Source organism: Panulirus ornatus, chromosome 10 (genome assembly GCF_036320965.1).
Source record: "Panulirus ornatus isolate Po-2019 chromosome 10, ASM3632096v1, whole genome shotgun sequence".
Classification (NCBI taxonomy): Eukaryota; Metazoa; Arthropoda; class Malacostraca; order Decapoda; family Palinuridae; genus Panulirus; species Panulirus ornatus.
This window is the reverse complement of record NC_092233.1, coordinates 8,544,088-8,560,765: the sequence shown is the minus strand read 5'-3', so window position 1 is coordinate 8,560,765 and position 16,678 is coordinate 8,544,088. Positions and strand designations below refer to the sequence as shown.

Sequence of the window (16,678 nt, the reverse complement as noted above, 5' to 3'; positions counted from 1 at the left end):
GATCAAACCACCTCACACCACATATTGTCCTCAAACATCTCATTTCCAGCACATCCACCCTCCTCCGCACAACTCTATCCATAGCCCACGCCTCGCAACCATACAACATTGTTGGAACCACTATTCCTTCAAACATACCCATTTTTGCTTCCCGAGATAATGTTCTCGACTTCCAAACATTCTTCAAGGCTCCCAGAATTTTCGCCCCCTCCCCCACCCTATGATTCACTTCCGCTTCCATGGTTCCATCCGCTGCCAGATCCACTCCCAGATATCTAAAACACTTTACTTCCTCCAGTTTTTCTCCATTCAAACTTACCTCCCAATTGACTTGACCCTCAACCCTACTGTACCTAATAACCTTGATCTTATTCACATTTACTCTTAACTTTCTTCTTTCAAACACTTCACCAAACTCAGTCACCAGCTTCTGCAGTTTCTTACATGAATCAGCCACCAGCACTGTATCATCAGCGAACAACAACTGACTCACTTCCCAAGCTCTCTCATCCACAACAGACTTCATACTTGCCCCTCTTTCCAAAATTCTTGCATTCACCTTCCTAACAACCCCATCCATAAACAAATTAAACAACCATGGAGACATCACACACCCCTGCCGCAAACCTACATTCACTGAGAACCAATCACTTTCCTCTCTTCCTACACGTACACATGCCTTACTTTTCTTTCTTTTAAACTATCCGCCATTTCCCGCGTTAGCGAGGTAGCGTTAAGAACGGAGGACTGGGCCTTTTTTGGAATACCCTCACCTGGCCCCCTCTGTTCCTTCTTTTTTGGGGGGGAAAAAAAAAAATGCCTTACATCTTCGATAAAAACTTTTCACTGCTTCTTACAACTTGCCTCCCACACCATATATTCTTAAAACCTTCCACAGAGCATCTCTATCAACTCTATCATATGCCTTCTCCAGATCCATAAATGCTACATACAAATCCATTTGTTTTTCTAAGTATTTCTCACATAAATTCTTCAAAGCAAACACCTGATCCACACATCCTCTACCACTTCTGAAACCACACTGCTCTTCCCCAATCTGATGCTCTGTACATGCCTTCACCCTCTCAATCAATACCCTCCCATATAATTTACCAGGAATACTCAACAAACTTATACCTCTGTAATTTGAGCACTCATTCTTATCCCCTTTGCCTTTGTACAATGGCACTATGCAAACATTCCGCCAATCCTCAGGCACCTCACCATGAATCATGCATACATCAAATAACCTTACCAACCAGTCACCTATAACCTTACCACCTATTTATTTTTATTTATTTTGCTTTGTCGCTGTCTCCTGCGTTAGCAAGGTAGCGCAAGGAAACAGACGAAAGAATGGCCCAACCCACCCACATACACATGTATATACATACACGTCCACACACGCAAATATAGATACCTATACATCTCAATGTACACATATATATACACACACAGACATATACATATATACACATGTACATAATTCATACTGTCTGCCTTTATTCATTCCCATCGCCACCTCGCCACACATGGAATAACAACCACCTCCCCCCTCATGTGTGCGGGGTAGCGCTAGGAAAAGACAACAAAGGCCCCATTCGTTCACACTCAGTCTCTAGCTGTCATGTAATAATGCACTGAAACCACAGCTCCCTTTCCACACCCAGGCCCCACACAACTTTCCATGGTTTACCCCAGACGCTTCACATGCCCTGATTCAATCCATTGACAGCACGTCGACCCCGGTATACCACATCGTTCCAATTCACTCTATTCCTTGCACACCTTTCACCCTCCTGCATGTTTAGGCCCCGATCACTCAAAATCTTTTTCGCTCCATCTTTCTACCTCCTATTTGGTCTCCCACTTCTCGTCGTTCCCTCCACCTCCGACACATATATCCTCTTGGTCAATCTTTCCTAACTCATTCTCTCCATATGACCAAACCATTTCAAAACACCCTCTTCTGCTCTCTCAACCACACTCTTTTTATTTCCACACATCTCTCTTACCCTTACATTACTTACTCGATCAAACCACCTCACACCACATATTGTCCTCAAACATCTCATTTCCAGCACATCCACCCTCCTCCGCACAACCCTACCCATAGCCCACGCCTCGCAACCATACAACATTGCTGGAACCACTATTCCTTCAAACATACCCATTTTTGCTTTCCAAGATAATGTTCTCCACTTCCAAACATTCTTCAAGGCTCCCAGAATTTTCGCCCCCCTCCCCCACCCTATGATTCACTTCCACTTCCATGGTTCCATCCGCTGCCAGATCCACTCCCAGATATCTAAAACACTTTACTTCCTCAAGTTTTTCTCCATTCAAACTTACCTCCCAATTGACTTGACCCTCTACCCTACTGTACCTAATAACCTTGCTCTTATTCACATTTACTCTTAACTTTCTTCTTTCACACACTTTACCAAACTCAGTCACCAGCTTCTGCAGTTTCTCACATGAATCAGCCACCAGCGCTGTGTCATCAAGCCACCTGACACCACATATTGTCCTCAAACATCTCATTTCCAAAACATCCACCCTCCATCCCACAACCCTATCTATAGCCCACGCCTGGCAACCATATAACATTGTTGGAACCACTATTCCTTCAAACATACCCATTTTTTCTTTCCACACATTCTTCAACGTTCTCAGAACCTTCACCCCCTCCCCCACCCTGTGACTCACTTCCGCTTCCATGGTTCCATCTGATGTTAAATCCATTCCCAGATATCTAAAACACTTCATTTCCTTCAGTTTTTCTCCATTCAAACTTAACTCCCAATTGACTTGTCCCTCAACCCTACTGTACCTAATAACCTTGCTCTTATTCACATTTATTCTCAGCTTTCTTCTTTCACACACTTTACCAAACTCAGCATACATATATATCCTAACTTTCTAAAAGGGGAAACAGAAGAAGGAGTCACACGGGGAGTGCTCATCCTCCTCGAAGGCTCAGATTGGGGTGTCTAAATGTGTGTGGATGTAACCAAGATGAGAAAAAAGGAGAGATAGGTAGTATGTTTAAGGAAAGGAACCTGGATGTTTTGGCTCTGAGTGAAACAAAGCTCAAGGGTAAAGGGGGAGAGTGGTTTGGGAATGTCTTGGGAGTAAAGTCAGGGGTTAGTGAGAGGACAAGAGCAAGGGAAGGAGTAGCACTACTCATGAAACAGGAGTGGTGGGAGTATGTGATAGAGTGTTAGAAAGTAAACTCTAGATTGATATGGGTAAAACTGGAATTGGATGGAGAGAGATGGGTGATTATTGGTGAATATGCACCTGGGCATGAGAAGAAAGATCATGAGAGGCAAGTGTTTTGGGAGCAGCTGAGGGAGTGTGTTAGTAGTTTTGATGCATGAGACCGGGTTATAGTGATGGGTGATTTGAATGCAAAGGTGAGTAATGTGGCAGGAGGTCAAGAGAAAGGTGCAAGAGGTGAAAAAGAGGGCAAATTAGAGTTGGGGTGAGAGAGTATCATTAGATTTTAGGGAAAATAAAAAGATGTTTTGGAAGGAGGTTAATAACATGCGTAAGACAAGAGATCAAAGGGGAACATCAGTGAAGGGGGCTAATGGGAAGGTGATAACAAGTAGTGGTGATGTGAGAAGGAGATGGAGTGAGTATTTTGAAGGTTTGTTGAATGTGTTTGATGATCGAGTGGCAGATATAGGGTGTTTTGGTCGAGGTGGTGTGCAAAGTAATAGGGTTAGGTAGAATGATTTGGTAAACAGAGAAGAGGTAGTAAAAGCTTTGCGGAAGATGAAAGCCAGCAAGGCAGCGGGTTTGGATGGTATTGCAGTGGAATTTATGAAAAAAGGGGGTGACTGTATTGTTGACTGGTTGGTAAGGTTATTTAATGTATGTATGATCCATACATACACTGAATATCCTTGCCAACCAATCAACAACACAGTCACCCCCTTTTTAACAAATTCCACTGCCATACCATCCAAACCCACTGCCTTGCTGGATTTCATCTGCACAGCTTTCACTACCTCTTCTCTGTTTACCAAACCATTCTACCTCACTCTTTCACTCTGCACATCACCCAGACCAAAACACCCTATATCTGCCACTCTATCATAAAACACATTCAACAAATCTTCAAAATACTCATTGCATCTCCTTCTCACTTCATCACTACTTGTTATTACCTCCCCATTTGCCCTCTTCACTGATGTTCCCATTTGATCTCTTGTCTTACGCATGTTATTAACCTCCTTCCAAAACATCTTTTTATTTTCCCTAAAATCTAATGATACTCTCTCACCCCAACTCTAATTTGCCCTCTTTTTCACCTCTTGCATCTTTCTCTTGACCTCCTGCTGCTTTCTCTTATACATCTCTGTCATTTGCACAGCTTCCCTGCAAGAATCATACAAATGTCTCTCTCTTCTCTTTCACTAACAACTTCAATTCTTTATCCCACCACTCACTACCCTTTCTAATCTGCCCACCTCCAACCTTTCTCATGCCACATGCATCTTTTGGATTTTGTGTTTTGTGTTTTTGCATCCCATCATGTTTAAAAAACGTCCATCTGTGTCTCCTGCCTCAGGTGAGAAGGCAATTACTCTTGAAATGAAATTAAAGATAATTGCCCAGCATGAAGTTATACCCCAGGCAACAAGAAAGTTCAGAGCAAATAAACACTTATCATAAAATAGGCTTTGTGTTGGATGACTTTGTCTAACTGTAAGCTAATGTAAGTGTTCTGAGAACGTTTAAGGTAGGCTAGGCTAAGCTATGATGTTCAGTAGGTTAGACACACAGTATCAAATGTATTTTCGAATTACAATATTTTCAACTTACGATTGGTGTATCGGAACATAACCCCATCGTATGTCAAGGAGCATCTGTAATAAAGCCTAAAAACATGAGGAAGACAAACATGTAGTTAAAATATGACTGTGATGAAAGAATTTGAAAAAATCACAAGGGGAAGGGAAGGCCTTATGACTTCTTCCATTGTTGGAGAGAAAGCATTCACTCTACTCATAAAAAGAAACTTCATTAAAAGCAAATTTCTGACCTTCCAAGAAAAGCTGTCCACAACTGCCTGTGATTCAGTGCCAGAGTGGAGTCCTTTTCTGAAAACATACGTGCTAGAAGAGAAACAGATCCATATCGCTCTTCTTCATCAGAACTCTTCAACTTAAACTCCAACTGAAAAAGGGATAACTCTATGTATCACAAATGCACTAAGATAGTTAAAATTTTGGACAATCAGGATATCTAACAAAAATATCTTGAATATATACTTCTTAGGATGCAAGTTCTTGCCTACAAATCAGTACAACCCTAAGAACTATTAGTGCTAGTACTACTTCCTTCACTGTCATGAATATGATGATAGAGTTGATAGAGATGTTCTGTGGAAGGTATTAAGAATATATGGTGTGGGAGGCAAGTTGTTAGAAGCAGTGAAAAGTTTTTATCGAGGATGTAAGGCATGTGTACGTGTAGGAAGAGAGGAAAGTGATTGGTTCTCAGTGAATGTAGGTTTGCGGCAGGGGTGTGTGATGTCTCCATGGTTGTTTAATTTCTTTATGGATGGGGTTGTTAGGGAGGTGAATGCAAGAGTTTTGGAAAGAGGGGCAAGTATGAAGTCTGTTGTGGATGAGAGAGCTTGGCAAGTGAGCCAGTTGTTGTTCGCTGATGATACAGCGCTGGTGGCTGATTCATGTGAGAAACTGCAGAAGCTGGTGACTAAGTTTGGTAAAGTGTTTGAAAGAAGAAAGTTAAGAGTAAATGTGAATAAGATCAAGGTTATTAGGTACAGTAGGGTTGAGGGTCAAGTCAATTGGGAGGTAAGTTTGAATGGAGAAAAACTGGAGGAAGTAAAGTGTTTTAGATATCTGGGAGTGGATCTGGCAGCAGATGGAACCATGGAAGTGGAAGTGAATCATAGGGTGGGGGAGGGGGCGAAAATCCTGGGAGCCTTGAAGAATGTGTGGAAGTCGAGAACATTATCTCGGAAAGCAAAAATGGGTATGTTTGAAGGCATAGTGGTTCCAACAATGTTGTATGGTTGCGAGGCGTGGGCTATGGATAGAGTTGTGCGCAGGAGGGTGGATGTGCTGGAAATGAGATGTCTGAGGACAATATGTGGTGTGAGGTGGTTTGATCGAGTAAGTAATGTAAGGGTAAGAGAGACGTGTGGAAATAAAAAGAGCGTGGTTGAGAGAGCAGAAGAGGGTGTTTTGAAATGGTTTGGGCACATGGAGAGAATGAGTGAGGAAAGATTGACCAAGAGGATATATGTGTCGGAGGTGGAGGGAACGAGGAGAAGTGGGAGACCAAATTGGAGGTGGAAAGATGGAGTGAAAAAGATTTTGAGTGATCGAGGCCTGAACATGCAGGAGGGTGAAAGGAGGGCAAGGAATAGAGTGAATTGGATCGATGTGGTATACCGGGGTTGACGTGTTGTCAGTGGATTGAATCAGGGCATGTGAAGCGTCTGGGGTAAACCATGGAAAGTTGTGTGGGGCCTGGATGTGGAAAGGGAGCTGTGGTTTCGGGCATTATTGCGTGGCAGCTAGAGACTGAGTGTGAACGAATGGGGCCTTTGTTGTCTTTTCCTAGTGCTACCTCGCACATATGAGAGGGGAGGGGGAAGGTATTCCATGTGTGGCGAGGTGGCGATGGGAGTGAATGGGGGCAGACAGTGTGAACTGTGTGCATGGGTATATATGTATGTGTCTGTGCATGTATATATATGTGTACATCGAGATGTATAGGTATGTATATTTGCGTGTGTGAACGTGTGTGTGTATACATTGTGTATGGGGGTGGGTTGGGCCATTTCTTTCGTCTGTTTCCTTGCGCTACCTCGCAAACACGGGAGACAGCGACAAAGCAAAATAAATAAATAAATAAATAAAACCCTAAGAACTATTAGTGCTAATACTACTTCCTTCACTGTCATGAACATAAGTGAAACCTCTATTTCATAAAGTATTAAGGAAAAAGCTCAAAAATATTACATAGCCATCTGATTAAGGAGTTATGGGAATATCTTAAAGAAGGTATGGAAGTGGATCCAGCACTGATGTGGGTGGGAAAGGAAGTTGATTATGATGTGCAACTACTAACAAAATAAGTGAGGACTCAAAAGTCTTTTAGCCAGATGAGAGCAACTCCTTTAGCAATTTTGATGTATGGGATGTCTAAAGAATGGGAAATTTGAATGCAAAAAGGGTGATGTGGCAGTATGTTGGCAGTAAAATCAAGGTACGGGGTATGAGCCAGTGAAAATTAAGTGAATGAAGAGAGTTAGGGTCAACAGGAATTTTGAATCATGCAGTGCAAAGGAGATACTTAGATGTGCGAAAGTGTCGAAAGAGGCAGCTGGTGGGATGTATGGTCACTTCTTGCTGGACTGCTTTTGTGCAATTTGTAGAACAAAAGAATCTAATGTTTATTCAATTATTTTACCAACAAAAAGTTACAAAAAAATTAAAACTGCTCTAACAAAATTATGTTCTTTTTTCATCCTTTAAAATCTTCACATTATTTACATCAACGTCATTGTGTGCAATTTCTCCAGTACTCTGATATCTTCCATTACCATATAAATCATATCTAACTCTGAGACTACTTCCTGTATTAGGAACAAAGAAAAGGCCTCAATAAGTCACATCCATTCTCTATCATGCATAACACACCCAAAACTCAGTCCCTTATCCACAACTAGGCACCATGTTCCTTTCCATGGTTTCCCCTAGCTGCTTCATACATCCAGGTTTGGTCCTCTAACAGACATCACCCTATGCAAACCACATCACTCCAATTCACTCTATTCTTGCAAGCCTTTACCTTCCTATAAGTTCAGGCCCCAACCACTGAAAAAAATCTTCATCCCAACCTTTCATCTCCAATTCAGTCTCCCATTTCTCTGTATCCCTTCCACTTTTAACATAAACATCCTTTAAGTTGAGCTCTCCTCACTCATTCTTCCCATACGTACAAACCATTTAAATTTCAGCACACTGTCTCCAATTCTCTCAACCATACTCTTTTTATTATCTTATTATTACAAACTAGATCAACCCAACTCAAACCAAGTACTGCCTTCACACATTTCATTTCCAACATATTCATCCTTTTCCATACATCTTCATCTATATTTCTATGATAGTCCTTAGGACATGTTCCACAGTAATACTTCAATTACAGATGTCATACTGGAGCAAGTTAACACAGCATAACTAGTTCTCTGACAATAAAGAGTCTCAAAATGGTGATCTTAGCTGAAAAAAGCCAAACTTCAACATCATTCTTTATCCTCTATAACTTCATTCTTTTGGGCTACCAAGTCCCATGTATATTGCCATTTACATCTAGCATAATCATTCAATCTGCCTATAAAATCAGTGTGAGGTCTAACTCTCATACATTGCTAGATGTAAAGTAGCTGCTCCAGACTCAGCATCAGTCATATCAATACTGCTGATATCAGCATGTCTAGGACACAAGCAGAATTTAACACTCTCATGCTCTGAGTGGAGTCTCAAAATATAATCCTGGGAGGATGTTGCAATTAAGAAGCAATTAATCACAGTTCTCACTGTCATAGTTGAACCATGGTCATAGAAGTCTTAAGAAGTCAAAAAGGTGTTTGCATATCACCGTGAAAATTTTCATTTTAAAGTCTAATCAACATCATGACAAATAATCATCTAAAAAGGTATATACATCTATAAAAGTACCAACCTGTGGTAATACGGCTAATAGTACTGATGGACAGATGTGATTCAATTCATAAATAAGGTCGTACACCTTCTGAGATATAGTCAGCGTCTTCTCCTCACGACCCAATATCAATACATGATTGAAGAACTGTAACAATGACATAAGTTGAGTTAGTCTCGAGTTAGTTTCAAACATGCATAATTCTTACATTATTAAAAATATAGGTTTAAAGGATGAAAAACCATTTCTCTACCATAAGCTGAGCCCTATGAGCATGAAAAACAGGACTTGCTCAGTAAGGAGTTAAAATGAGATAGATCCATGGATATCCAATCTTCTGACTATTATAAAACATGAGGATGGCATATGCTCATTCACAAAACTCAAGACCATAAAGCAACCTGTACAAGTCTGTGACAACACATTAGTGATGTGGTACATAACTTTTCTATTATATTTTGCTTTGTCGCTGTCTCCTGCATTAGCGAGGTAGTGCAAGGAAACAGACGAAAGAATGGCCCAACCCACCCACATACACATATATATACATACATGTCCACACACACAAATATACATACCTATACATCTCAACGTATACATATATATACACACAGACATATACATATAAACACATGTACATAATTCATACTGTCTGCCTTTATTAATTCCCATCGCCACCCCACCACACATGAAATAACATCCCCCTCCCCCCCTCATGTGCTCGAGGTAGCACTAGGAAGACAACAAAGGCCCCATTCGTTCACACTCAGTCTCTAGCTGTCATGTAATAATGCACCGAAACCACAGCTCCCTTTCCACATCCAGGCCCCACACAACTTTCCATGGTTTACCCCAGATGCTTCACATGATTTGGTTCAATCCATTGACAGCACGTCAACCCCGGTATACCACATCGTTCCAAGTCACTCTATTTCTTGCACGCCTTTCACCCTCCTGCATGTTCAGGCCCCGATCACTCAAAATCTTTTTCACTCCATCTTTCCACCTCCAATTTGGTCTCCCACTTCTCCTCGTTCCCTCCACCTCTGACAAATATATCCTCTTGGTCAATCTTTCCTCACTCATTCTCTCCATGTGACCAAACCATTTCAAAACACCCTCTTCTGCTCTCTCAACCACACTCTTTTTATTACCACACATCTCTCTTACCCTTACATTACTTACTCGATCAAACCACCTCACACCACATATTGTCCTCATACATCTCATTTCCAGCACATCCACCCTCCTGTGCAAAACTCTTTCTATAGCCCATGCCTCACAACCATACAACATTGTTGGAACCACTATTCCTTTAAACATACCCATTTTTGCTTTCCGAGATAATGTTCTCGACTTCCACATATTCTTCAAGGCTCCCAGAATTTTCGCCCCCTCCCCCACCCTATGATTCACTTCCGCTTCCATAGTTCCATCCACTGCCAAATCCACTCCCAGATATCTAAAACACTTTACTTCCTTCAGTCTTTCTCCATTCAAACTTACCTCCCAATTGACTAGACCCTCAACCCTACTGTACCTAATATTATTACCTTGCTCTTATTCACATTTACTCTTAACTTTCTTCTTTAACACACTTTCTCAAACTCAGTCACCAGCTTCTGCAGTTTCTCACATGAATCAGCCACCAGCGCTGTATCATCAGCGAACAACAACTGACTCACTTCCCAAGCTCTCTCATCCACAGCAGACTGCATACTTGCCCCTATTTCCAAAACTCTTGCATTCACCTCCCAAACAACCCCATCCATAAACAAATTAAACAACCATGGAGACATCACACACCCCTGCCGCAAACCTACAATCACTGAGAACCAATCACTTTCCACTCTTCCTACACGTACACATGCCTTACATCCTCGATAAAAACTTTTCACTGCTTCTAACAACTTGCCTCCCACACCATATATTCTTAATACCTTCCACAGACCATTTCTATCAACTCTATCATATGCCTTCTCCAGATCCATACATGCTACATACAAATCCATTTGCTTTTCTAAGTATTTCTCACATATGTTCTTCAAAGCAAACACCTGATCCACACATCCTCTACCACTTCTGAAACCACACTGCTCTTCCCCAATCTGATGCTCTGTACATGCCTTCACCCTCTCAATCATATTCATTTACCACGTGCTGGTGACTGTATTTGGGCCTCTCAATGTTTGGAAAAAAGGGAGGAAAGAAAATAAGGGAAAATAAAGGGATGCTCAATGGGTTTCCTTACCTTACACTCCTGCCCTTGGGCTATGCCTATGGAAGTGAAATAGTTTTTCATCCTTAAAAGCCTAAATTTCTAGCCTGTAGAAAGAGCCTTTTTAGTGTCTACAATCAAACTCATATGATGGATGAGGGTCATTAAGAAACAGCAGAAAAATGAGAGGCCCTGTCCTCAATGATCACTTACACATTCTGGACCATTCTACACTAACAGAAGCATACTCTAAAGCACACAAAGGTCAATTAGAGCTAAACAAAAGTATCAAAGAAGGAAGTTATTTAATGAATGTGAACAACACTTTTTCCCAATCATCACCCAGGTAGGTAGGTAGTAACTGGTAGGCCGTCAACAACCACGGATGTATATCACCAGTACTAACCTGCCTTGGTATCGAAAGGATTAGTGACAGCTCCAATATGAGCCAACACTTCAGTGACTGTCAAGTTGCAATCCTTTGGCCCAGGTAACTGTTTTTTCTTTCTGCCTCACCCAAAGTAGGCTACTGGCATTCTTGCCACAAACGTAAAGTCTCTCCTTGTCCCACATAACACATGACAACACAACTCAGCTCATTCTTTGTAAATCTAGTTTCCTTAGGTGAGCACTATGCACTAGCCCTGCCTTTTGCCAAAACAGTTTGAGTAATAGACAGAAGTAGTAGGCAGGAACATTAAGGAGAAACATTAGACAAAAACAGAGGGTGGAAACATTAGGCGGGAGCATTACGTAGAAGCAGTTGGTAGAAGCAAGAGGCAGGAGCCTCTGCAAACACTGCAACAGGGTTACCCTCTGCCAGTGGCCTGTTAAGAGAGGCACTAAAGGCTAAGAAGTGGCACTGGAATTCACTCCATCCTTCCATCTCCAATTTGGTCTCCTTCTTGTTCCCTCACACTTCAGATACATATATGGGGTGGTTAGAGAGCTTGATGCAAGAGTTTTGGAGAGAGGGGCAAGTATACAGTCTGTTGCAGATGAGAAGGCCTGGGAAGTGAGTCAGTTGTTAACCAATGATACAGCAATGGTGGCTGATTTGAGTGAGAAACTGCAGAAGTTACTGACTGAATCTGGAAAAAGTTGGAGAAAGTTGAGAGTAAATATGAATAGGAGCAAGGTTATCAGGTTCGGTAGGGTTGAGGGACAAGTTAGCTGGGATATTAATTTGAATGGAGAAAAATTGGAGGAAGTGAAGTGTTTTAGATATCTGGGAATGGACTTAACAGTGAATGGAAACATGGAAGTGGAAGTGAGTCAAAGGGTGGGGGAGGGGGTTAAGGTTGTGGGAGTGATGAAGAATGTGTGGAAACAGAGAACATTATCTAGGAGTGCGAAAAAGGGTCAATTTGAAGGAAAAGTAGTTCTAACAATATTATATGGATGCAAGGCATGGGTTATAGACAGGGTTGTGCGGAGGAGGGTGGATGTGTTGGAAATTAAACGTTTGAGGACAATATGTAGTTTCAAGTAATTTGATCGAGTAAGTAATGAAAGGGTAAGAGACATTTACTTATCTATTTATTCATATTCATTTTGCTTTGTCGCTGTCTCCCGGGTTAGCGAGGTAGCACAAGGAAACAGACGAAAGAATGGCCCAACCCACCCACATACACATGTATATACATACACGTCCACACACGCAAATATACATACCTATACATCTCAACGTATACATATATATACACACACAGATGTATACATATATACACATGTACAAAATTAATACTGTCTGCCTTTATTCATTCCCATCGCCACCCCACCACACATGAAATAACAACATAGGCCAACATTCATTCACACTCAGTCTCTAGCTGTCATGTAATAATGCATCGAAACCAAAGCTCTCTTTCCACATCCAGGCCCCACAGAACTTTCCATGGTTTACCCCAGACACTTCACATGCCCTGGTTCAATCCATTGACAGCACGTCGACCCCGGCATACCACATCGTTCCAATTCACACTATTCCTTGCATGCCTTTCACCCTCCTGCATGTTTAGGCCCCGATCACTCAAAATCTTTTTCACTCCATCTTTCCACCTCCAATTTGGTCTCCCACTTCTCGTTCCCTCCACCTCTGACACATATATCCTCTTGGTCAATCTTTCCTCACTCATTCTCTCCATGTGACCAAACCATTTCAAAATACCCTCTTCTGATCTCTCAACCACACTCTTTTCATTACCACACACCTCTTTTACCCTTTCATTACTTACTCGATCAAACCACCTCACACCATATATTGTCCTCAAACATCTCATTTCCAGCACATCCACCCTCCTCAGCACAACTCTATCTATAGCCCATGCCTCGCAACCATACAACATTGTTGGAACCACTATTCCTTCAAACATACCCATTTTTGCTTTCCGAGATAATGTTCTCGACTTCCACACATTCTTCAATGCTCCCAGAACTTTCGCCTCCTCCCTTCCCCACCCTATGATTCACTTCCGCTTCCATGGTTCCATCCGCTGCCAGATCCACTCCCAGATATCTAAAACACTTTACTTCCTCCAGTTTTTCTCCATTCAAACTTACCTCCTAACTGACTTGACCCTCAACCCTACTGTACCTAATAACCTTGCTCTTATTCACATTTACTCTCAACTTTCTTCTTTCACACACTTTATCAAACTCAGTCACCAGCTTCTGCAGTTTCTCACATGAATCAGCCACCAGCGCTGTATCATCAGCGAACAACAATTGACTCTTCCCAAGCTCTCTCATCCACAACAGACTGCATACTTGCACCTATTTCCAAAACTCTTGCATTCATCTCCCTAACAACCCCATCCATAAACAAATTAAACAAACATGGAGACATCACACACCCCTGCCGTAAACCTACATTCACTGAGAACCAATCACTTTCCTCTCTTCCTACACGTACACATGCCTTCCATCCTCGATAAAAACTTTTCACTGCTTCTAACAACTTGCCTCCCACACCATATATTCTTAATACCTTCCACAGACCATCTCTATCAACTCTATCATATGCTTTCTCCAGATCCATAAATGCTACATACAAATCCATTTGCTTTTCTAAGTATTTCTCACATACATTCTTCAAAGCAAACACCAGATGCACACATCCTCTACCACTTCTGAAACCACACTGTTCTTCCCCAATCTGATGCTTCACCCTCTCAATCAATTTATTATTATTTTGCTTTGTCGCTGTCTCCCGCGTTTGCGAGGCAGTGCAAGGAAACAGACGAAAGAAATGGCCCAACCCACCCACATACACACGTATATACATACACGTCCACACACGCAAATATACATACCTATACATCTCAACGTACACGTATATATACACACACAGACACATACATATATAAACATGCACACAATTCACACTTTCTGCCTTTACTCATTCCCATCGCCACCTCGCCACACATGGAATACCATCCCCCTCCCCCCTCATGTGTGCCAGGTAGCACTAGGAAAAGACAACAAAGGCCCCATTCGTTCACACTCAGTCTCTAGCTGTCATGCTTTAATGCCCGAAACCACAGCTCCCTCTCCACATCCAGGCCCCACACAACTTTCCATGGTTTACCCCAGACGCTTCACATGCCCTGATTCAATCCATTGACAGCACGTCAACCCCAGTATACCACATCGATCCAATTCACTCTATTCCTTGCACGCCTTTCACCCTCCTGCATGTTCAGGCCCCGATCACTCAAAATCTTTTTCACTCCATCTTTCCATCTCCAATTTGGTCTCCCACTTCTCCTCGTTCCCTCCACCTCCGACACATATATCCTCTTGGTCAATCTTTCCTCACTCATTCTCTCCATGTGCCCAAACCATTTCAAAACACCCTCGTTTGCTCTCTCACCCAAGCTCTTTTTACTTCCACACATCTCTCTTACCCTTACATTACTTACTCGATCAAACCACCTCACACCACACATTGTCCTCAAACATCTCATTTCCAGCACATCCACCCTCCTGCGCACAACCCTATCCATAGCTCACGCCTTGCAACCATACAACACTGTTGGAACCACTATTCCTTCAAACATACCCATTTTTGCTTTCCGAGATAATGTTCTCGACTCCCAAACATTCTTCAAGGCTCCCAGTATTTTAGCCCCCTCCCCCAACCTATGATTCACTTCCGCTTCCATGGTTCCATCCGCTGCCAGATCCACTCCCAGATATCTAAAACACTTTACTTCCTCCAGTTTTTCTCCATTCAAACTTACCTCCCAATTGACTAGACCCTCAACCCTACTGTACCTAATATTTTTACCTTGCTCTTATTCACATTTACTCTTAACTTTCTTCTTTCACACACTTTACCAAACTCAGTCACCAGCTTCTGCAGTTTCTAACATGAATCAGCCACCAGCGCTGTATCATCAGCGAACAACAACTGACTCACTTCCCAAGCTCTCTCATCCACAACAGACTTCATACTTGCCCCTCTTTCCAAAACTCTTGCACTCACCTCCCTAACAACCCCATCCATAAACAAATTAAACAACCACGGAGACATCACACCCCTGCCGCAACCTACATTCACTGAGAACCAATCACTTTCCTCTCTTCCTACACGTACACAAGCCTTACATCCTCGATAAAAACTTTTCACTGCTTCTAACAACTTGCCTCCCACGCCATATATTCTTAATACCTTCCACAGAGCATCTCTATCAACTCTATCATATGCCTTCTCCAGATCCATAAATGCTACATACAAATCCATTTGCTTTTCTAAGTATTTCTCAATCAATACCCTCCCATATAATTTACCAGGAATACTCAACAAACTTATACCTCTGTAATTTGAGCACTCACTTTTATCCCCTTTGCCTTTGTACAATGGCACTATGCAAGCATTCTACCAATCCTCAGGCACCTCACCATGAGTCATACATACATTAAATAACCTTACCAACCAGTCAACATTACAGTCATCCCCTTTTTTAATAAATTCGACTGCAATACCATCTAAACCCGCTGCCTTGCTGGCTTTCATCTTCCACAAAGCTTTTACTATCTCTTCTCTGTTTACCAAATCATTCTCCCTAAACCTGTCGCTTTGCACACCACCTCGACCAAAACACCCTATATCTGCCACTCTATCATCAAACACATTCAACAAACCCTCAAAATACTCACTCCATCTCCTTCTCACATCATCACTACTTGTTATCACCTCCCCATTAGCCCCCTTCACTGAAGTTCCCATTTGTTCCCTTGTCTTACGCACTTTATTTACCTCCTTCCAAAACATCTTTTTATTCTCCCTAAAATTCAATGATACTCTCTCACCCCAACTCTCATTTGTCCTCTTTTTCACCTCTTGCACCTTTCTCTTGACCTCCTGCCTCTTTCATTTATACATCTCCCACTCATTTGCATTATTTCCCAGCAAAAATCGTCCAAATGCCTCTCTCTTCTCTTTCACTAATAATCTTACTTCTTCATCCCACCACTCACTATCCTTTCTAATCTGCCCACCTCCCACACTTCTCATGCCACAAGCATCTTTTGCGCAAGCCATCACTGCTTCCCTAAATACATCCCATTCCTCCCACACTCCCCTTACCTCCTTAGTTCTCACCTTTTTCCATTCTGTACTCAGTCTCTCATGGTACTTCCTCACACAAGTCTCCTTCCCAAGCTCACTTACTCTCACCACTCTTTTCACCCTAACATTCTCTCTTCTTTTCTTAAAACCTCTACAAATCCTCACCT

The 16,678-nt window shown here is 42.0% G+C and overlaps 1 protein-coding gene across 3 annotated transcripts in view; it reads right to left on the bottom strand.

Moving 5' to 3' along the window:
• The window catches only part of pds5 (cohesin associated factor B pds5), a 221,918-nt gene that overhangs the window by 143,579 nt on the left and 61,661 nt on the right, over nucleotides 1-16,678 (bottom strand). For all 3 annotated transcript variants that reach the window (XM_071665508.1, XM_071665507.1, XM_071665509.1), the window contains exons 6-7: nucleotides 8,740-8,865; nucleotides 5,057-5,190 (exon numbers count right to left, since the gene is read on the bottom strand). In XM_071665508.1, coding sequence (XP_071521609.1) covers nucleotides 5,057-5,190; nucleotides 8,740-8,865 — 260 coding nt within the window. The remainder of the gene's footprint in view (nucleotides 1-5,056; nucleotides 5,191-8,739; nucleotides 8,866-16,678) is intronic.